Source organism: Doryrhamphus excisus, chromosome 11 (genome assembly GCF_030265055.1).
Source record: "Doryrhamphus excisus isolate RoL2022-K1 chromosome 11, RoL_Dexc_1.0, whole genome shotgun sequence".
NCBI classification, from domain to species: Eukaryota; Metazoa; Chordata; class Actinopteri; order Syngnathiformes; family Syngnathidae; genus Doryrhamphus; species Doryrhamphus excisus.
This window is the reverse complement of record NC_080476.1, coordinates 8,229,186-8,252,105: the sequence shown is the minus strand read 5'-3', so window position 1 is coordinate 8,252,105 and position 22,920 is coordinate 8,229,186. Positions and strand designations below refer to the sequence as shown.

General features: G+C 41.5%; 1 protein-coding gene across 3 annotated transcripts; it reads left to right on the top strand.

Moving 5' to 3' along the window:
• Positions 1-1,215: 1,215 nt before the first annotated feature.
• zgc:100829 (uncharacterized protein LOC445149 homolog) lies at positions 1,216-22,683 on the top strand. 3 transcript variants are annotated; one of them, XM_058087671.1, is made up of 8 exons: positions 1,216-1,585; positions 2,103-2,442; positions 9,844-9,988; positions 10,088-10,187; positions 11,133-11,168; positions 11,270-11,314; positions 13,171-13,465; positions 21,827-22,683. In XM_058087671.1, exons 2-8 carry the CDS (start codon positions 2,256-2,258, stop codon positions 22,045-22,047), a joined length of 1,029 nt encoding a protein of 342 aa, XP_057943654.1. In that variant the 5' UTR covers positions 1,216-1,585; positions 2,103-2,255; the 3' UTR covers positions 22,048-22,683. The 3 variants fall into 3 exon arrangements, with proteins under 3 accessions (XP_057943654.1, XP_057943652.1, XP_057943653.1); XM_058087669.1 differs by having other exon boundaries at positions 1,220-1,585; positions 11,130-11,168; XM_058087670.1 differs by lacking the exon at positions 1,216-1,585 and adding an exon at positions 1,614-1,822 and having other exon boundaries at positions 11,130-11,168.
• Positions 22,684-22,920: the final 237 nt, after the last annotated feature.

The window sequence follows — 22,920 nt, the reverse complement described above, 5'->3', positions numbered from 1 at the left end:
GGCTGTTAAATTATCACTGATTTGTCATGAATGCAATTAATCAGAGAAACATTATCTTTAAAGGGGCCAACAGTGGTTTGTTGTATTCTCGTGCTTCCAATAAGGTTTGTGCATTATAAGGTTTGTGCATTTGGAAGTGAGACATGAAAGAAATTTGGGATGGCTCAAAACGCTCGTTTCAAAGGGCGTGGTAAAAGTGGCCCTCTGTGATGTCACAGAGGGGTGGACTTTCTTATATGGTTCATAGTTAGGAAGCACTGTGACCAATCACAGCGGAGTGGGCATGCCTGTAGGCAGGCCGTGGGTGGAGTAAATTAAAACCGTTTTGACAGGAAGCATAAATCCAAGGGAATACAGCTGGAATAGGTGCAGAATCTGCAAAATCTAAAAGGTTTTCTGTGCGGGTTATTGTGTGCAGCTGCTCTATAAGAGACCACAACTCAATACAAAGGGTCGAAAAATAGGTCCCCTTTAAGCTATACTGCGTGGGACTCCCACATAACATATACTTCGACAAAACATACCTATCTTTGTTTTTGGGAAAATGACTAATCTGGTCTTTTGGATCGTCTATTACAGCAATTAATGGCTGAGTAGCATGCCGAGAACATGTTTACAGTGCAATTTTCTGGATTCTGCTCACCATCATGGCGTCCTAACCCGGGCAGGGCATACTACAAAGGTGATGCGAATTGACATCCTGAATAAGTTCTAGTGTCCTTGGCGTTAAAACATTTGCCACGTGAGGCAGAGTTGCCTGTTCAGTGTATTTTCACATTATAGACAATTAAAATATGTAAACAAATATTTCCCCAACACTATTTTAATTCATGATTGATTCTACTGAATTTATATAGTGTGATTTAAACGTATCGCGTTACCAACTCATCCGTTTGTAATGGCCTTTACAGTGCCTCTTGTTCTCTCAGGGCCACCGTAGTTTTGAGAAGGCAATGCGGAAGTGAATCAAAACAAGTCCGAGTCGGTCTGAATACATGTACCAGCGGTATTGCCTTTGTTAGCGGTTTTGTGAAACAGAATGTTTACTGATGCAGAAATGCACCCATAAATGTAAATCGGTGGTTGGAAAAAGCTGTCAGTTTCCGGACTTTGCTGATCGCAGCCATAACGACGAGGACTCGGGTTGGGGAGGGAGATGCTAAGCGAGTATGGGTGGGGCGAGGCTGTGAGAGTGTTCGTTACAACTTTTGTTTTTTTTTTTAGTAAATGATGAAAACAGCTACTGGTATTCTACTACCAGTGTCCTCCATGGTGAGGTGTGGTGCTTCTCGAAACCTCAAGCCAGATTTCTTGTTTTTGTCGTCAATCTCTTTGATGTATGATATCAATGACTGTCTTTGTATGGAAAGCAGCGTGTTTTGAAAAACACCTACAAAGACAGTAACAGGGTAGTAACAAAGAGAGAGAGAGACGGTTTGCGGCAGAGAAAGGCAGTTGCAAACTGAGGAGGGGAGGGCCATCATGGAATGCTGTGATGTCATCAGCCCAGTCATACACACAAAGACAAGGAGCCTCTCAGCTTACTTCGCATACTCTGTTGTAGAGCAGCTGTCTACATCCTGCTGTGAGTAGCCTCAACAAAGTCCTCTTTTTGATGCTTCTTTCTACCACTTTTCTCCTTTCTTCTCTCCATTTCTTGGATGCCTATATATGCCACTAAACCAGTTCATAAGTGAACACCATCAGGACTTTACCGGTTTGCAGTCTTGAGCTTCCTTTCCCTCCAAGTGTGTTGTTGGCTGTGTGGTAGCCATTGTTTCCCTGCTGTGATTTGGGGAGGGGTATAGTGCCCTTGTTAAAAGTAAGTACCCCTCTGTGTACAGCTTGCAAGCTAAAATGTAATTTACAAAGTTGCTTTTTGTGGGAGTTTGTGTATAAATTGAATCAGGGTTTAGGAAAGAAGGGGAAGAAAGAGGAGGAGGCTGGGTAGGGGTGGGGGTGGTTTTAAGATGATGACAGAAGCAGTCCCATTCCTTAAGAATCTCCTCCCCTTCTGGGCAGTCTGGATGTAGGCTCTACCAGGCTCAAGCTGACAACTGACAGAATTGAAAGACGCCAGCTGTCTGTTTTTTTGTACATAGACGCTGCCAATGATGACAGGAAACTGACGTCTCAGCGCGTGGGAGAAGCCGACAGTAAAGAAGATTTAGCTTATCTTCTCATGTATGAGGATGTCCACTCGCCTTGACTTGTGATCCAGACGAGCATCCTTCAGGAGGAAGGAGGCCATCACCATGCTGCAGCAGATCCTTAATGACATGTACATCGACCCCGATGTGCTGGAGGCCCTCAATGACGACCAGAAAAAGACTCTTTTTCTGAAGATGCGCCAGGAGCAAGTGCGACGCTGGAAAGAACGTGAGGAGAAAGTGGAGAAAGAAGGCGGGGATGCAGAGTACAAGCGAACAAAGCCAAGAAAAGGTAACAACTCACCCACCACTTTGTTTCTTCTGCTTCTGCTTGACTCTCAGGACGGAAAATGCAGACGCAGCATGATGACACAGACACTGTTTCAACTCATGAAAGTGTGTACAAGTCTTTAAATTGTGTAGGTTGTCTCGTCACGTTGTCATTTGTATACTTTCAGTGCAGGGAGGCACCCACTTTGAGAGCGAAAATAAGAATGCAATGAAACATGACACCGAAGTTCATACTAGTGAAAAAAAGTTCCTTATTCAATAAAAGCATAGGATTAGGGGGGTTAGCCAACACTGCCGTCAAGTGGCGATCATGACGGCTTTGAAATTCCAACACAGGCAAGACATTTGATTATTTAGCTTTCTACAAACATTGTACATTATTTGGAAAGGGACTATGAATGCATGTAATGAGAAACCTAAAGCCTTCTACATAAAACGTGCCGTTTCCTTTTAACAAGTTACATTGAAGGGATATTTGGATTTGTTGACATGACATCCCTATCAGTAATGTAGTCTGTCAGCCATGACCTAGTACCTCCCACTCGGTCATGTGAATGCACGATAGCGTGCATTAATAAGATGTCAGGGAAAGTAAAGCCAAGCGATTTGGAAGTCCCGATTGTTTTTGTCATTGAAATATATTATCTACTCTTTTGAGCGCATATTGTTTTGAGAATCCAAACTTCTGATTGTTTTTGAGGAGGCATTTTTGTCACTGAAATATATTATCTACTCTTTTGAGCGCATATTGTTTTAAGAATCCAAACTTACGATTGTTTTTGAGGAGGCATTTTTGTCATTGAAATATATTATCTACTCTTATGAGCGCATATTGTTTTGAGAATCCAAACTTAAGTAAACCTATTAACTCACTACGTTTCTCATCACTGGTCAAAGTGCCAGATAAGTCACTTTTCATGGACCTGCTGATGGGGATGTTATAGAACCTTTCCTTTAAGAAACATCAAGTGGTTACACATGTTGGGAAAGGAGTCAGATGAATGGAACTTATTTAATCTTACCCCTGCTCTATGTCTATTACGGATAATTCATTCATACCATAACTGGAAAAAAGGAAAACAACCTAGGTAAGAAACTGTTTTTAAAGTGAAATACAGTATAAACATATGTAAACCCACTAAAACCTACCCTGGACAGGGTTAAAGCAGAACCAATTCTTCCTGAAAACATCCGTGTGAGGTTTACAATCCACATAGTTCTCATGACAATGTTTACATAGTTGTTTTGAATCACCACTAATAGAAATCAGCCTATGAGCAATGGACATGCTTGCATCAGCCATGACAGGTTTAATGCATGGAGCTCATGGTCGCCGTCATCTCATGCAGCTGTTTGCCAACACAGACACAGCGTTTATCCCTCAGTCCATTTGGATGGTTTAAAGTTTCCTAAAAGACAGCCTTAGTTGAGCTTGATACACTCCAGCTGCTCTTTATTAAATGAGATAGGGCCGTCTCATTTGAGACATGGCCACGTTGGAAAGGATGAGGATCGTGACTGAAAATGACATGAAATAGTGTAGTAGTGTAGATGTACCACTTTTTGGTAGCCTTCTTTTCAACGCGTTGCTTTAGCATCAGAAATTACTTATGCATGTTTTCATTTTTTTGAACGCATGACGTAACTCCGCAGCCATAAAGCTCATAATGACATCAAAGCATCACATTGATACATTTCACTAAAATCAGCATCATTCATAATTTAATGGCTAATTAATTAAGTAAGCAAGAAAAAATAACCTTTTATTATCAATCATTTAGTACTTTATTATCCGAGGTTGTAAAAGTAAGGGTTTTTTTTGTGAGTCTTGGCTCGTCATCAAAATAAAATGAGGACGGTGTGCTCTGAAGTATTTTGAAGGACAGATGTGTCCGCCAATGTACATACCTTATAAAAACAAGCTGAAATCATCATGAAGTTGACTTTCAGGGTTGTCCCTAGACAGTGGAGGCACATTACGAGTGTAGGGTCAGCATCAAACATGGCACCTCTGTGAATATTATCTGACGGGTTTACCTCAAAGTGGTCAACATTTGGATATAGATTAAGCAATAACTATTGGTCATAATCTAGGTTATTATTCTAAATTGTTAGTTTACCTCAAGTTTTTTGTGAGTTGTTTTTTGTTGTAGTCAAGATGTATTTGTCCAGTTGATTGTCATCTTTGACAACAGGTATATTGGCTTCTGCTGGTCATTGATTTAACATGATGTCGATTTTGCAGATAGCACTTGACGTGCTGTGCTTTCTTGGTGTCATTCATTCATTCATTCATTTTCTACCACTTATCCTCACGAGGGTCACGGGGGTGCTGGAGCCTATCCCAGCTGTCTTTGGGCAAGAGAGGCGGGGTACACCTTGGACTGGTGGCCAGCCAATCACAGGGCACATGTAGACAAACAACCATTCACACTCACATTCATATCTATGAACAGTTTGGAGTCACAAATTAACCTAGTATGTTTTTGGAATGTGGGAGGAAGCCAGAGTACCCGGAAAGAACCATGCATGCACAGGGAGAAAGTGCAAACTCCACACAGAGATGGCCTAGGGTGGAATTGAACTTGGGTCTGCTTTTTGTCATTCGCCGCTCAATTGATTCTCTCCCTCAGATAAGACCTAAAGTAATGTAATGTGAAGCCCCATCACAATCACTTTGTTCATGCGTGTAGACTGTTCCAACTCATCATTCGTGATATCATGCAATCCTTGTCATCAGTTAGCATCTTTCAGGCCTCTACACTCTTCTCACCTAACCACAGCTTCACTTCATTAATGTGTTAAGTACTTACTTATTGTGCTGTTTTCTTTTATTACATTGCACCATGTTATGGAACCTGTCATCCTTGTCATTCATTGTTGTTGTTACTTTTTGGAGACCGGTTCTATTCCATGTCCTCATTATTTGCCCTTTTTACCTGCGATGGTGGTCAGCAATTATGATGTTTGAACAATAGCTGGAGTTAGTTGGTTCCGCCAGACAGTAATCAAGTCAGTAGTGTCAACAAGCAAATGTGTAATTATGGTCAAGATCTGTAGGTGGGAAAATCCCCCAAAAAGTTATACATGGTGTTGTTTTTATCACACACTCAATTCTAATGTAACATTCACAAGCACATTCCAGGCTTTCCTCACAGTATTCATGTTGTTTTTCTTGTCGCATATCTGATAATAATAATGACAAGGTGGGGAGGGGGGTATCCTGCAATCATAGTGAATGACGTCACCTGGAATTTTCTTTTCTCGACGCAACAGTCGCGGTGGAAAAGGCAGAAACCGACGAGGCTCCATGACTTGCTCTCAAACTGGTTTGACACACTGCAGAATCTCACCCGTCTGCTTTTTCTAAAATGTGTGGTGGTGTGACACTTGTACGCAAAGTGGAGCTTTGCACTCACAATGCATGTGGTTCAAATGCTCAAGTGGTGCATGAACTGTGACTGATACAGCAATGTGAGCTGTCTCTTTGGGGCCAATAACAAAGCGCTTCCTATCAGCTGTGAGAATAAAGAGGAGAGTTCATTTTTGTCTCTCTGTAATGGCTAATGTTGCTCTCAGCAGGCTGGATGAAAACTCCAGGCTATCATCAGATGAGGTTGTGCAAAATGTGGATGGTTCATTTTTCTGCCTAAAACAGGAAGTGAGTCAAACCTTGAAACAATTAGTAAGCGGCTAAACAGGAAGTAGCCAGGAAATGTATGTGTATGAACACGAAGAGTTAGATTTGATATGTGTGGCCTTGTGGGGGAGATGAGCGTGTTTTCTTTGCACAGAAAGAAACTGTCTGGTGTAGCCTTTCGCCCATTCTGGTCATGGGACTTGAGTACTGTCTAGGTTACTTGATGCAGGCCATGTTTGTGTCGTGCCCGCATGATCCACAAGTAGTGATGTTTTAAATGAAAAGCAGAATATTTCTCTGCTTTAGACTTACTGTCTGTTAAGTTATCAGCTACTTCCTGGTTCATAGAGGATGGTATGACGGCCAGACAGTGGCGCTCTGCTCGTGACTCAGACAGTACCTTTATCAGTATCTCCTGTCCAAAATGAAACAAACAATTTAAAGTATAGTTCTGCTATGAACAGCTCTTTGGATGTTGATAAACTGTTACAAACGATACTTGATGGTCACTTTCGTGCTCTCTGATTCGTGTTCACACTTGGATTTTTGTCAGTGGACTAAATAACACTCAATTCAGCATATGCATAAAGTTGAGAACCTCTGCACGATAATGCACTGCCGTCATGGTGATAGTGCTGTTTCCTTGGCAACTTGAGGACAGAGCCATACACAGCAGCTCTTACAGGATTCTTGGAAGATGTTCATTTTGACACTACAGTGTTCCCTCATTACCGTGGAGGATAGGTTCCCAGAATATCCCACGGTAACTGAAGTAGCCAACTATATTTTTGTACAATTATTATATATGTTAAAGGATGTAAAACCCAGTACCATACACTTAATACACTTTTCAGACAGGCATTCATTTTTATCATTTAACAATAACATTGTTTTTCTCTTGTTTAAACACTCTCAAAGTTCAAATTTTGTTTGATTTTCAATTATCAGCCAAACTGAATTCAAGAAAGGAAGTGACTCACACATTCACTGGTCTCATCATGGCTTCTCCTGCCACAGTTAATCTGTAGCGTTTTTGTATCTTTGTTAAAACATATTTCTCGTCCATCATTCATTAACTTTTGCCTTCATTCAACATGTACGATTGCTAACAGCTAGCGATCTTGCAACAGGAAAGGAAGTCATTTACAAACAAAATTGATTAACAATGGTCTACAGCCAATCAGAACTCAAAACACAATGGGAGAGTTCTCCCTCAGCCAATCAGGACTGTTGTGGCTCTATATTTAGATGGCTGAGATTAACCGGACACAGCTGGATACTTCTTCGACCCTCACTTGACTTTACAACACCCTCTACTGGTAACTTTAGATCACTCTAATACACCACAAGGACGCAACACACAATGCAGGTTCATACACTGTTAGAAGAAAACGTGCAAAATTGCGAAAGAGCAAATTGGTGAAAGGTGAACTGTGATATAGCAAGGGAACACTTTCACTTTCTTTGCCAGGATGGAAATTATTTGATACTAGTATTGTGAAAACTAAGTACCACATGTTTTGGTGTTGGGTGTGTGATCCAATGCTGGCAGTCGTCCATCCACATTTTGTTAATACACCTTTAATTAATAGCGAGATCCTTGATATTGGTTTTCTTATTGATATCTGATATTGGCCTGCATTCCATTTGTGATACTGATATCAAACAACACGTATATTGGCAGCAGCTTTTTCCTCAAACTAATGTTGAGTCACATGTTGTGTAATGAATGAGTGCATTATGCTTCTTTCACTGCGATGCCACTAGATGCATTTCACAAGTAAACACTGTGCAAAAAAGGAAAATACTGCAATATAAGTTAGGTTAATGAAAAAGTGCCATATTTATAATCTGTATAAAAACAAAGTAGTGCAAAGTATGAAACAATACAATCGGTGAAATTGTCAATTGGGTTTATTGGCAATTTATTGACAAGGCATGAGCGCAGCATGAACGAAGCATGTTGATTAGGCAACTTTATTAGTCAAACACATCATTGGAAAACTGTGGTGTCAAACCGGAGATTTACTGTACTGGAAAGACAAGACATTTTCCTTCCCCGTTTGCAGAAAGTTTCCCATGTTGGTAAATTGTTGTTTCAGTCATCAGCTATTAACCACTCGGCCAGTAAAAGTCAAACTTCCTGCATCGCTTCTTGTCAAAGGCATCATGTTTATAGCTGTATTGTGTGTGTCTTGTTTATCAAGCTTTGTGTTTTCATAGTACTCCTGGTATGCCTGACTGGAATGTGATCCACAGGCCAGGCTGGCCAAACCAGTTCACCATGATGTACTTCATTTATTTTGAAGCAAACCAACACTTAACCTTGTCAACCTGCGTCAGCTGCTTGTGTCACAAGTTCATGTCACTCACGCTATTAATGACGCCGACTTCAGCAGCGGGCTATGCAGATGCTTTTAAGCAACAGGAAGTGCAGCTATTTCTCTGTTAAGCCTTTTGTTTGTTTCATTTGGATTTTTCCTGGAAGTCACCATTTAGAGGATGTCGTAATGAAAGTTCCAAATCAGATAATACAGTAGTCAGTAGTAGAAGTATGTATTTCCCCCCCTCGTCAAGTCTTCTTGACTAGGTTCAAACAGGAGTTTTTTGTGTATTTTGAACATGAACATGAAGTTACATTGAGGAACATTACATTTTCACCCGCACCATTCAACATGTCTGAAAGGAGCAGGGAGAAGTAGAGTTTATCAATTATTTTTTCTGTCTTAGCAATTCTGACAACATGTACATTTTCCCATCAGAAATAATTTAAATGAAAAAAAGTGGTTATCACGCAGGCCTCGCAGCTAGGAGACCAGAGTTTGATTCCACCCTCTGGTATCTCTGTGTGAAGTTTGCATGTTCTCCCCGTGCATGCGTGGGTTTTCTCCGGGTACTCCGGTTTCCTCCCACATTCCAAAAACATGCTGGGTTAATTGGTGACTCCAAATTGTCCATAGGTATGAATGTGAGTGTGAATGGTTGTTTGTCTATATGTGCCCTGTGATTGGCTGGCGACCAATCCAGGGTGTAACCCCGTCTCTCGCCCAAAGACAGCTGGGATAGGCTCCAGCCCACCCTGCGAAACTTGTGAGGAGAAGCTGTAGAGAATCAGTGTTGTTCTGCTGCAGTTAACATTTAGCCTCTACATGCTAGCTCTGCCGATACTGTAGACATCAGCTACGCATTAAAGACTCCACATGAGTTCCATTTCGGTCTTTACTTATGAAAGTGAACACACAAAAATAAAACATGTCAATCATAACTTCAGAAAAATTATTTCTCTGTGACATTCAACATAAACCAAATGCTTGCTCGATGGTGAATTACATTGCAAATCCCATATATGTGCTACAGATTAGCATTAGCGATTTAAACACCTCCAAATATGCCAAATAATTAGGCACAAATAAACATACATTCGTAAAACTATTTCTGCGTGATTGAAAATAATTGACTTCCTGCGACGCATTTAGAAGCGAGCAATATAAATGACATCCCATTAAATTATCACTGTTGCTGTAATGTAAAGTAACAGTAATGAGGCACCACATACAATACTGTAGTCTTCCCTGCCTGAATGTGTGTTTTACGCTCCATGTCCTAGAATTACAACATAACATACAAATGTAGCATTAACAAAAACAATATTACCTAGTTCATGTTTTGGTTTAGCTACATGTGCAGTAGAGTTTTACAAGGACAATAATTACAAACATGTTCTGTGTAATTGTTTCTCACACGTGGTGTCTTTCCTGGCAGCCAACAGCAAGAATGTGAGCTGGCTGCTTGGCCGTGACGGAGACGTGGCTGTCATTGTGATCGGGGAAGTGGACGAACTGACTTCCAAATTCATCTGCTCAGGATTGGGAGAAAAGAAAGCGCCCAGTGGACACAACAACACAGTGTAATATATCATCATACATCATTTCACAGGCATTTACGGCATGCAAGGTTTTAGCAACTGTCTTGAGTTTGTTTGTTTTTCTTTATTTTTGTGCTGCAGAAATCAAACCATTTTGAAGAGCAAAATAAATGCAGAAGTCACGACTGAGAGAGAAAATGTGCCTTGTCAGACGCAACCTGAAATATCTCTGAATGTAAAGGTAGGCAAATAATCCAGTCTAGAGAGTTATCACACTATCGCAATACTTTTTTCCCTGGAAAAAAAACAGTTCTTACTCTTGAACTTAACCACATATCCTCATGTTCTCAATATAACATTCTCATTCCTAATATAACAATTTCTCTCTGACCTAATGTGCAAAAGTGTATATTTAGGCTTAACCAGGCTAAACCACTCAACCACAAGTACAAGTCACCCATACGTACAGTATGTAGTTCAAATAAGCACGTGGCCCTGTGATATTTTAAGGCACGTCATTTGTGGAGTTGCTGATTTTGGACTTGGAGGTGCCTCCTTTTTCACCATAACCAGGAAAAAAAGGGAGTTGTCATGACAACCTGTGAACACAAGCGGGCATGTGTTGATTCTGGCTCTCTACTACGACTACGACTACCAGTAACATTAGTCTGATTGTTAATAACAACAATAAGAAGACCTATTTCTTTATTATTATTTTAATTTTACTGTAATTCATCAATGAATGAATGTTTATTTTATTCTTTGTAAAATAATTGTGATGTTTAATTAGTAGTATTTGAACAGTACAGTACTAGTACAATGCAATAACAAATAATAGCACTCTGAACCAGTACTACAACAGTAATAACAAATAAGAAATTGCTATTACTATTGTACTACTACAACTGTAATGATCTACTACTACTTTTTTTAATCATAAATCACAATAATACATATATTTGTATTTATTTTTAGCACAATATAAACTACCGCTAATGCTGCTACTCAAAATAAATACAGTTAGGACTGTCAAAGGATTACTTTTGCATGATTAATTGCCATTAGAAATTATGCCTGAAGTATGCCTATTGTTACTGTCTTTAATGAACAGAAAGATAAATGACACTATAGGATAAGATATATTTGTATGTTTTAACTATTGTATTGTTTTGTCTCTTCCCAGCAGGCAAAATGTGAGGAGAGCACTTTACTCCCCCTACCGGTGAGTTGGCGTATGTACGTGATGTCATTGCCAGCCCAGTGCCTGGATTGCGTCACGGCTGCTCGCTAACTCTTCGTGTAATGTCTTTGTTGCACCCACAGGTGTCAGTGAGTGAGCACTCATCAGCATCCTCAGCTGCTCAGAAGGTACTTGAAGGCACCCTTTTTGATAAAATATGCACAATTTAAAGCTTTTTAGATGCACTTGTTATGTTTTATTTCTCATATATATTGGAAATACATTTTATTTGTCTCATATGCAGGAGATACATTTATAAAGGCTTTTTAGTGGGGAATTTTCAGGTCATTCCTACTTGCTAATGAGTAACAGGAAGCGGGTTTTCCCCTCACTCCCGCCACCTCTTTGCATATCATCGTTCTCACAACATTTGTTTGCATTTGTAGAGCCTCCATAGCTGCAAACGCAACCCCATTAAAGTCTGGGCTGGTTGTCTCTCACACGCCCTCATTTTTCTGTCTTACGTGCACGAATATGCGTGCAGGTGACAAACAGAGAGCCAAGAGAAACTGAACCGCAAGACTCAGGGTGGAATATGTAGGCCGCCCTCGAACAGATGGTTGATAAACTTGATCAGGGAATTAGAGGGACGTGTCATTCGCAGATGGATGGGATTGCGGGAACGTCTCCAGAGGTTTTGGGCAAGTCCAGCTCTTTGCTGTTCTCAGGCTTTTTGCCACAGAAGCAAACTCCCTCATTTGTTCCTTCCTACTGCAGCACATTTCCCAGCAACCCATGCTGCTATGAACACAAAAGACCCAAGATATTCTACTAATACAAGGGAAACTCTTAAGATCAAGCACTATCCATCCAAATTGTTCAAATTTCAAAACATTTCTCCCTAGAATCAATTTTAAATTAAATTTTTAATTGTCATATGAGTGAAAATATATTTCCCGCTCATCTGTCTTTAACTTGGCTTCATTTTATAGTAGAAGCCCTAATGTTGTGTCTACCAACCCTTTGTATTAAGTTGTGGTCTCCTATAGAGCAGCTACACACAATAACCCGCACAGAAAACCTTTTAGATTTTCCAGAATCTGCACCTATTCCAGCTGTATTTCCTTTGATTTGTGCTTCCTGCCAAAACAGTCTGTTTTAATTTGGTCACACGCCCAAAGTGCTATGAACCACACAAGGAAGCCCACCCCTTTGTGACATCACAAAGGGGCAGTTTTACCACGCCTTTTCAAACCGAGCGTTTTGAGCAATCACAAACTACTTTCAGGGCTCACTTCCAAATGCACAAACCTCATTATTTGAAAATTTGGCATAATTTAACATGAGAATACAACATTCTAACTACCTAAGTTAATGACTATGATGCACCGTATGAAACAAAATTACATTAAAACTACTCACTCTGATGATGGAGATGTTGTGATGAAGTGGAAAGTGAGACCTGCTTAAGGTGTGGCTTTTATTTTGTTGTGGCACACAACCACAATCAATTACAGTGTCTGGGAGGTTACGTTTATTATTCTAAGCCTAAAACTATCATTGCACAGCTGCCCATTTGTGGTTCTATATGGTTGTCATCTTTCAAAACAGCACAAAGGTTTCAATGAATTTTCTAATTGTGCAACATTTACAGCATAATGTTGAAATTTGCAGCTTCTATTGGAGAATGGGTTAGTTCCTGCAAAATAGTGGCTTGGCGCTGCCGTTGCAATGGCTTCTACAGCCTGCTCCGACCTGATTAAGAGAGACGAGGAAGCAAAACTGGGAGCCCATTGCTGATTAAGCTGGCACAAGATCAGCAAGGAAGATTAGCGAGCCAGCTTGATTTCCAAGTCTCCTTATAATTTTCTTCCCACACGTAATTAAATTCTTAATCAGTGGTCATTGGTCTGTTTGTGTGCTCACCGTGTGGCATCATTAGAGAAGGGCGATACGATGATGAGTCATGACAGTGGCCGTGTATGTAAATTAGCTGTCACCACTGATTGTCATCTTGTTTATTCACCCCCACACCCCTCTGCAGCAGGAGGAGGAGTCATCCAGCGAGATCGAGGAGAAGCCCGTCTCCCAGCCCTCCATCAACCCCAAGCTCCCCAGGAGAACCAACGCTGTCATTGTGAGGCCAGCCTCTGCAACCGTGGCGCCAGGCCCCATCAACGCAAGACAAGGGGGCGCAAATCTGAAGCAGGTCATCATGGCGCCAACTCTTCCCCTCCCCAGCGGCGTGGTCAAAGCAGACTGTGGGACAACGTCAGCTTCCAAAGGGGCCTTGCAGTCCCAAGGCCCTGCCAAGATGAAGGAGCCCCAGCAAGCCAAAGGTGAGTTGGCATTGCATCATGGGAAAGGGCACGAGGGTCACATCACATGGTGCTTTAGATATTACGTCATTTTCCATGGCTTGTCATGAAGAAAAACCAGTATTACACTTCATGAATGAAATTTGGATTTTACTGCAACCACTTCCACACAATTGTATTTTGTTAGATTAATTCCATATTTAATACTTATATATTAATATAGTAAGTTATATTCATATTTAACATGTAAATTAATATAATTTTTTTTATTACAAAAGTGACATTTAAATTAATATTTTTTGTTAACCAGCTTACAAGAAAATATTAATCAAAGTTAGTGTTAAATGTATTCAATTGTTTATATTTTATATATGTTTACATACATACATTTTAAATTAACAAGGTAATATGAAATTAATTAAATATGAACTGTTTTTGAGGAAAATTCTTTGTATTTAATTAAAGTATTTTTGTTGTTATTACATTTATTTGCTGATTGGTTCAGAGAGATCTGCCTTTTTGTGAGGAACTGTATGTGGCGGCCATTTTGGCTCAGGTTTATTAGCAATTATCGTCCCTTGTCCTATAAAGGCTGCATTGTCCGTCAGTACCATAAAATGAAATGTGTGGCATCCTGCTAATGATAGCAGATATGAGTTCTTTCTTCAAATTAGGATAGTCAAGACACATTTTCCAACATGTCTGCCTCAGCATAGTTTCATTCCATTCCTAATTAGACATCACATCGTGGCAAAAGACAAAACAGAAAACACAAAAGTGCATGAAAAGTGTGAACGTGTATACATGACATTACTCGCTTCGTTTCCACTGAAGCAACAATACGGCTCTGGCTTGAAAAAGTTTGGTTGTGCTGCAGCCGGAGAAGGATTTATTTCCTATTTTCCAGCTAATGTGCTGGCCAAACAGTACCTCAGTACCTCAGTCCACTGGAATCTTTATGGAGTGGCAAAATAAGAATGAGGCCAGCCTGGAGGGCGGAAAAACATGAATGCTACTGTGATTTGTGACATGTTTGGCTCTTTTGGTCATGGCTGCATATATTTTATTTACCACTGTGTGTGTGAGAATGCCCAAAAAATGCGAACTTTAAAGTTTGGTATTATGAAAAATATCTCAAGTTGGAACATCTGTGTAAATGGTTGATTGTCTTGATGTACCCCGCCTCTCGGGCAAAGTCAGTTGGGATAGGTGGCCCTAATGAGGACAAGCGATATAGAAAATGGATGATGTCATTGACCTCTTTACAAAAAAAACACAGGCTTCGCTACACATCTTCAAACAAAGCCTGAAACAATTTTCAAACTGTGGCATTTTATGCCATTTTTGGGTGCTTCTGGGGCCCCTGTTGAGTGTGTGTGAGGTTTCCACTGTGTTTTTGACCAGAAAAGTGCATTAGAAGCAAGTTGAAACAAAAAAAACTTTTCAACAAAAAAAATAATAAAACACAGGCTTCGCTACACATCTTCAAACAAAGCCTGGAGCTCTGCCAACTCTCCACCAGTCGGCTACAGACGTGGAAGTTGTAAGTTTGATCATTTTCTTCAGCAAACAGGCCATTGAAGTCCAACTGCAATATTAGCACAATAGCTCACATAGCTACGGTGCTGCTGCTAATATTTGTATCCTCCTGTCCCATTCCACAATGTGACATTGTTCTATGTGATATATGGCATCTATTATAATAGATGGGACACAGCTTTACAGTGATGTTGTATGTTTGAAATTAGCACCATCCAGTGGAAAACAGTGATACTGTAGGGGGGGGGGTGGTTCTCTCCAGTTGGAGAGAATGCCTCACTTTCCGTTAGATCCCTCTGCTGGAAGAATGCTTTTCCTGCAGCACATTCATGGAAAGTTTGATCAACAACAGAAGCACATTTGAACTGCAATCTAATTGATTACAGTTGTTTTTCCTCTAAAATACCTCATAAAAACAAAATTAGTGTTTGTCATGATGAGCTGAGCGTAAAAGCCTGCATCTTTCCTAGCACTTTAAAGGACATTTGGACAGGAAAAGAAATCAATCTTCAACGATTTCTCTCTCACACACTCTTGTCTGTGTGTGTGATTCACAGCGGCTTGGCTTTGCACGTCCGTCCAATATCAGGCACCTATAAAAACAATTCCTTGGAATATTTGTGATATTGACTCCACTGTGTCTGGCGGAACAGACGGCGCCATTGCCAATATTCTGTCAAGTACAGAGCGGATGTGAAGCACAGGAAAGATGAGCTTATAAGAGATGTGTCCGTGCCCACATTAGGGGAGCTCAATGAATAACAAGAGAGGAGCAGAACAGCTGCAGGACACATAGAGACGGATAAATGTGTCTCCAGTCCGGACAGGGAATACTGAGCGAGTGTCTGTCCTTGACAATGGCAGGAAGCTCGTTCCAAAGGGGAAGAGGTGGCCGACAAACGCTCGTGCCTCAGCTGTTTGCTTTTGCATGTGGGTCATGACAACCATTCCTGTTTCCCCTGAACAGGAAGTGTGACCTGTGACATGGGTCACTACTGCAACAGATGCACTTCAATGGTCCGTGACTAGCTAATAATACTTTTACAGAACCAGAGGGACGGAATAAACTCACAACATTGTGTTTTTAGCTACTATATAAGAACGTTTAGTGTTGAACGTGACAACAGTAAATTTTAGGTTCATCCTGAAATGTATCTGGAATATAATATATGCCGCTTATCACTAGAGTCGCATGGGTATGCTGGAGCCTATCCCAGCTGACATCGGGTGAGAGGCGGGGTACACCCTGGACTGGTCGCCAGCCAATCACAGGGCACATATAGACAAACAACCATTCACACTCACATTCATACCTATGGACAATTTGGAGTCGCCAATTAACCTAGCATGTTTTTGGAGTGTGGGAGGAAACCGGAGTCCCCGGAGAAAACCCACACATGCACAGGGAGAACATGCAGAGATGCCCAAGCGGAGAATCGACCCCGGTTCTTCCCGATCTCCTGACTGTGTGGCCTACATGCTAACCAGTGTACAGCTTGCAGAGCAATATAGAATGTCAGTACTCTGTACTAAAATAACTCCCACCCAGCCATGTTTAAATGGCTGGTTACACAAATGAGCATTTAGTGAGCAACATTGTTATCTAGCACTACCTTAATCCTCTCTGGCATGTAATTCACCAGAACTGCGCAGGTTGTTCCTAGAATCCGCTTCCATAATCACAACGCTTGTGTGGGTTAGACATCTTGTGCTCCTTCACCTTCCTTCCACTTGAGGATGCCCCACAAATGCTCGATTGGGTTCAGGTCCGGAGTAGACGGCCACTCCATCACCTTCAGCTTCCTCAGCACTGCACTTGTCATCTTGGAGGTGTAGTTTCCACAGGAAGGAGGATCATGCTGTGCACCCGTATTCCCATCAATGAACCGCAGCACCTCAGTGCCGGCAGCACTCTGTAGACAAGACACAATTATTTTGGTGTTGCATGCTATTTAGAAAATAATGGCTGTGTGTTTGTTTTCAGTGGATATTATAAATCCATACTGCTATACAAGTTGTGCAGTGACGACTCTAAGCTATATCCAAGTTTTATTTCTACTGTCTTATATACTGTAAGTGCCACGTCCAGCATCTGGATACCTTGGGGAGAAAACACGTTTCTATGTAAATTCTTGTATATCCAGGATATGTTAATTCCCAGCAGTCATCTTGACAGTTTTGGTTGCAAAGTGTAAAACGTGACATGATCCATATTTTAGTTTCTACAGCGTTAAGACTTTTCATATGGATGCAAACAGCAGATGTTCGGGAACAAATGGTTCAATTAAATGAGCGTGAAACCGAAGCGCGACATAATTCCAGGAACATCATCTGACAAAGGGCACATGCCAAAGCATACTTGTCTGCTTTTTCATCCTGTTCTGTGACCTTAAGTAACATTGAGAGCAAACATCTCCACCCAAGATTACTGGTACGTATTCAGCACTGTATAAAATGTCAACAGCGCAGCTTATTAGCGTGTGAACTGAAGCCTGCTTGGAGTCGTCTCTCAAATAAAAATGGGTGAAATTAGTCAAATACAGTGAAATGTCAGAGCCAGACACATCTGAAGTTGAACAATTTGGGTGAATTCAACCCAAAAAAGTTGGTGGACATGGCATCTTCTTGCATGGCTGGAGCATAGTAATATACCATGCTCGCTCTAATTTTGTTTGTTAATCAATCATTCAGTGTCGTGGTTGAATTTGGGCTATTATTAGTTGAAATAGATGCAAATGTTATATTCATTCATTTTGTACCGTTTATCCTCATGAGGGTCGTAGGGGGTGCTGGAGCCTATCCCAGCTGTCTTGAGGCGAGAGGCGGGGTACACCCTGGACTGGTCGCCAGCCAATCACAGGGCACATATAGACAAACAACCATTCACACTCACATTCATACCTATGGACAATTTGGAGTCGCCAATTAACCTAGCATGTTTTTGGAATGTGGGAGGAAACCCACGCATGCACGGGGAGAACATGCAAACTCCACACAGAGATGGCCGAGGGTGGAATCTTATAGCTTTGTGGCCTGCGCGCTAACCACTTGCACACCGTGCACCCACAAAATGAAGTAAAATACAAAAATAAGGCATTCAAATGTGCATTCAAAGATGTTGTAGTATTCCACACCAGTCACTAGGTGTCAGTAATTTTACTGTAATGTTTGGGGAGACATAAAATATCAGACTTACAGGCACAATAATCCCTAATAAAAATTCCCAATATAATCACAGGCTACTGTTGCATCCATAACCCATGGCAAGCTACCCCCACCCCCCATATTATAGATTATAGCTACTATATTAGATAATATGAATGTAACAGTGACAATAGAGGTGTCTAGGGGGCTCTAATAATATTGTATTCAGAAGGTTTTTATTATCTCAAATATTGTATATTTTAAAAAATGAATCCTACTTTGCATAAATTCACTTATCACAGTTGGGTCTGGAACCAATTAACCGTGATAAACAAAGCATTACCGTACCTGTTTTGGCCTTGTTTTGCTATTTTGTGAAAGGAGGAATGTGTGATGATAACCATAGAACCAGAAATTGAACTTGAACAATGTAGGAAAGCCGTACATGCGTCTTGTTAGCCCGTCTGCTCAGTACAATATGACTAAAGCGACAACCACAATAAAAAAGAATGAAATGCACACTGCAAAATGACTTGTGCTTGATGTGAAGAGACAGTAGCAGTAATCAATAAAGGTGATTACTACCATAGACTTTTAATGCTCGTATAACAATGTTCAATGTTGGACAGCATGGAAATTCCACTATATTTGTGTGGTGATCATACATTTTTTAAACTTGTGGAACATCTGTATGCATCTTGAGTAGTGTGTGTGTGTGTGTGTGTGTGTTTATAAACCTTTATCAGCGGGGTCGGCTTTCCTTCCATCTCTCCTCACCTTCAGAGGGAAAGGACGCACATTCCTGCGCCGCTTCCCGACTCTAGCCCTGGGCGACGCTCAGCCCCGTGCTGATAAGTGACAGGGGCCCCAGTTGCAAGCACGCACGCACACACACACACACCAACGCACACATACACACACCCTGCCCTTCTGTCCACAGACGTGCTGCTGCTCGGGAATTCTGCCCTCTGCCCCACTTCTGCCTCCCCCCAACTCCCTCCTTCTGTCCTCTCACTCTCTCTCTCTTGACGTGGGGTCTTTAAAGAGATAGATTGGTCTTTAATTTCAGCGCCAGTCTGGTCAGTGGCACTAAGAACCACTACCCAAGAACCACCACCCACCCCACACTACCATCCCTTGTCTCCCATGCATATTTTGAAACTGGAGGAGAATAATCAATATGGAATGATTTAACGCATTTATTGTGGTCCACTTTAATGCTTGTGTATTTGCCTTGCATGGTGACCGCCTTAAAGGCGTTTTTATTAGCTTTTTCTATCATTAGTTAACTAGCGTACTACGTTGTGCATACAGGATGTGTGTTTTTAATTATTTTGTCACCTTAGTTGAGGCCAAAAACACACACACACACACACACACACTGCTTCTGTCGCTCCCTCTCTCTCTCGGTCTTTATTAAGCATTCCACTCAGACCTGCACCAAGGCTCTGAGCACAGAAAACACACTCTGACCGCCACTCTGTGTGTGTGCGTGCGTGCATATCCGCGTGAGCGTCCGCCTTGGTGCGTGCCTGAATGTGTGTCAGCCTCAATCGCTGGAGCCTGCCCAAGGTTTCCGTGGTGACCGCACAACACAACGAGACAATCAGAGGCAGGCCCACGCAGCGCGGCGAGAGGACATTAACACAGGAACTGGGAGGGGGTCAAAGGTCAGAGGAAGGCAGGGGCGAGACGGATGGACACGTACGGGCGAGAAGGGGGGGGGGGGAGGGAAAAGCAGTGTAAACAACAATAAACAGGAAGGTTTTTGCCTGGCGTGGTTTTGGCTATGTGTGACGGCGAGATGTTAGTCAGATCGGTCACACACATAACCGAATCAGTGAGCGGGAGGGCCGTGTGAGAGTGCGTGTTGTTGTTGTGTAGCGTGAGAATGTGTCTCTTTAAATCCCCAACGATGGAGACGCATGCTTGTCGCTCTATTTTGTGTGCTCGCCACACACACACACACACACACACACACACACACACACACACACGCTCACATATCTGCATCCCCCGGGGATGACGCTAAAAATATGTGGCTCCTCAAGCCTTCTGGTGTCTGAGCAGCGTCTGTCTGCTCTCCATTGCCTCTCGCTTCCTCCCTCCCCGCTTTTCCTCCTCCATTCCTCCCTCAATTACACCCTCTCCCAAACACACTACCTCAGCGAGCACACACACATACACAAACTATGGCCAGCTGTGTCTTTGCTGCACTTCCATGGAGGATGACCTCTGCTTAGCCATAGTGCAATACTAAAAAAAAAACACAAGCGTGAGGAAAGATACATGGGAATTTTATGATAAGAGTTGCTGTAAGAATTATTGTTATAAGAACAGCCTGTGTGCATATTCACAAAAATATTTGATAGAGTAGTGTTAACCGACTTTTAATGTTCTATGCTGTTGCAGTTGTGTCAGTAAAAGTTGTTTTGTTTTGTGTAAATTACATTTGTGGCGCCCCCTATGGGTTGTGCTCTAAATGTTTTGGAAGACACGCTAGCATACATGTAATACAAATATCCTCAAAGGTTTATAGACAAATGGTCAATAAATGGACAATTACTTGTCCCAACCGCCTGTAAAAAAACAAATGTTTTGCTTGATGGCGGCCATTGGTATACAGAAAGATTGGTTTTTCAACCAATCTTTCTGTATACCAAATTTCAGGGTGATTTGACTTATGCACTGTAACTTTACGGTGTTATTTTGTAGAGCATTGAGTGGTGTGAGAATACAGTAGGAGTGTATGTTTTGACAATGTTTCCCCCTTTTTTGTACAGCAGTTCAGCGATAGAAATGTTAGCTTGAAATAGCAACTCCATGCAGTCTGACTGTATTACTTATCAGACTTTACCAAAACAAATGCTAACTAAATACTTTGTCCCTTAAGAAATCATGTAAATCCCATTAATCCATTACAGAGAGCCAAAAATGTTTTTAAAAACAGGTTTTTATGGTTTTACGATTCAAAGTGTAGATAAATACATACAAGTGATGAATGAAACTGATACATTTAAGGTTACTTTAACCTTCATTGAAGACGTGAGTCTTGAAGTGACTGTTCCCAAGGGCACAATGTGGCAGCGAGACAGCACACAGACACCACCTTCCTTTTTTGTCATGAGTCAGTTTTTGAATTCAATAGCGTTTCTCACTTCAGTAACCCAAAATGGAGCCCAAAAAAATTTGCAGGTGCCAGCGTTTTGATAAAGGAACATGAGAAACCCTATTGAATTCAAGAACTAACTCATGGGAAAACAGGGAGGTGGCATCCGTGTGGTGTCTCGCTGCCACATCATGTCTTTGGGAACAGTCATGACTTGAATGAAGGTAAAAGTAACCTTAAATGTTTAGATGCACTTAGAATGAATTTATGTATACCAACCAAGGAAAAATATCAGTGTAAATGTTGTGTGTTAACCGAATAACGCGGAAACTGGGCCGTGCGCTAAACGAGGTTCCACTGGATGTATACAAATGATTTCAGGCTCAGTAGCATTACCACCAATGAGTTGTCACGACTGGCCCACTATTCATTTTTGACATAGGGCTTGCAATTACAGGGATGCTATTTTTATTAAAAGCCAGATTGGCATCCAAATGACAGCATTCATAGTGCTATGCTATAGGTTTTTGTCGACGCCATGACATCACCAAGGGTCTTCATAAACAAAATATTGTCTTGTTTTTCTGCAGACGCTACGTCCAATATGCCCGGCAGGGCGACCTCACTGAAGGTGGTATCATCAGGGAGCACGCCATCCAACGCAGGGCGGGGCAGAGTAGCCCAACTGATGAAAACCTTCAGCATCGATAACCCTCCGACACCCACGCACACACCCTCACGTGGCGTCAAACCCCCTCTTCCCACTAAGCCTAGCCACTTGTGCGTAGCTAGCACTCCTTCTGTCAGGTAATCCAGCTGCTGAATATAAAGATTCTCAAAAGAAGCCACACTGGACAGTGGGCAGTGGACAGTTGGACGGACACCAGTGAAGATTGATATGTTGCTGTCACTCCAAAAGCACAACAATGGAAATGCTTGAATGTGTTATCTCTTAATTGACACCATGCAACAGTACTGTAAACATTCTCACTGGGAACAGAAATTTGGATTTGCCAACCAATGCCAATCGCATATTTACTTCCTGTTGATGGTATTATTTATATTGGCTCATGTGTGTCTTCTTATCATATCTGAGATGGAGCATGGGGTCAGGTGGAATAAGGTACGGAAGGACCCTTTGTTTAATGGTGTGTCACATGACCTTGCCTCAGTGCAACCTGTTGAGGACCAATGATGTTGCCAAATATTCCCACCTCTGTCTGTCCCAGTGGATCAAACCCTGGCAGGTTTGATGGTCATTGCCAAATAAACAGACATGCTCAGTGTTATGTCCCAGTTCCAGACTTGTACATGTTTTTTTTTGTTTTTTTTTTACTTATTTACAATATGTAATGGACCATTTTACAGCTTGTACAACAATACAGTACATTGGATGTCAAGATTGTGTGTTTGGATCAGAGGCAATAAAAAGATGTATTTATCTCCATTGGTCACAATTCAGTATAAATACATAACAATGTTGATGTAATATCAGCCTAATATGAATGTTGCATGGCACACCAACTAGTAATAATGGTATTACGGTAACTGTCATGGCAACCTCGGATCACGTGGTGGTGGTATATGATGTTAGTGGTCCAGCCAGGACACATCTGATGTTGCTGTAGTATTGCTCTAATGTTCACTATTCTGGAAGGTGTTCTTAATGAGGCCCCTTTAGCAT

What these genes read in the sequence shown, in the direction of transcription:
- zgc:100829 (XM_058087669.1), top strand. Translation starts at nt 2,256, where the DNA reads ATGCTGCAGCAGATCCTTAATGACATGTACATCGACCCCGATGTGCTG. An exon ending in AGTGGACACAACAACACAGT is followed by an intron (nt 9,989 to 10,087) that starts GTAATATATCAT and finishes TTTGTGCTGCAG; the next exon opens with AAATCAAACCATTTTGAAGA. An exon ending in CATCCTCAGCTGCTCAGAAG is followed by an intron (nt 11,315 to 13,170) that starts GTACTTGAAGGC and finishes ACCCCTCTGCAG; the next exon opens with CAGGAGGAGGAGTCATCCAG.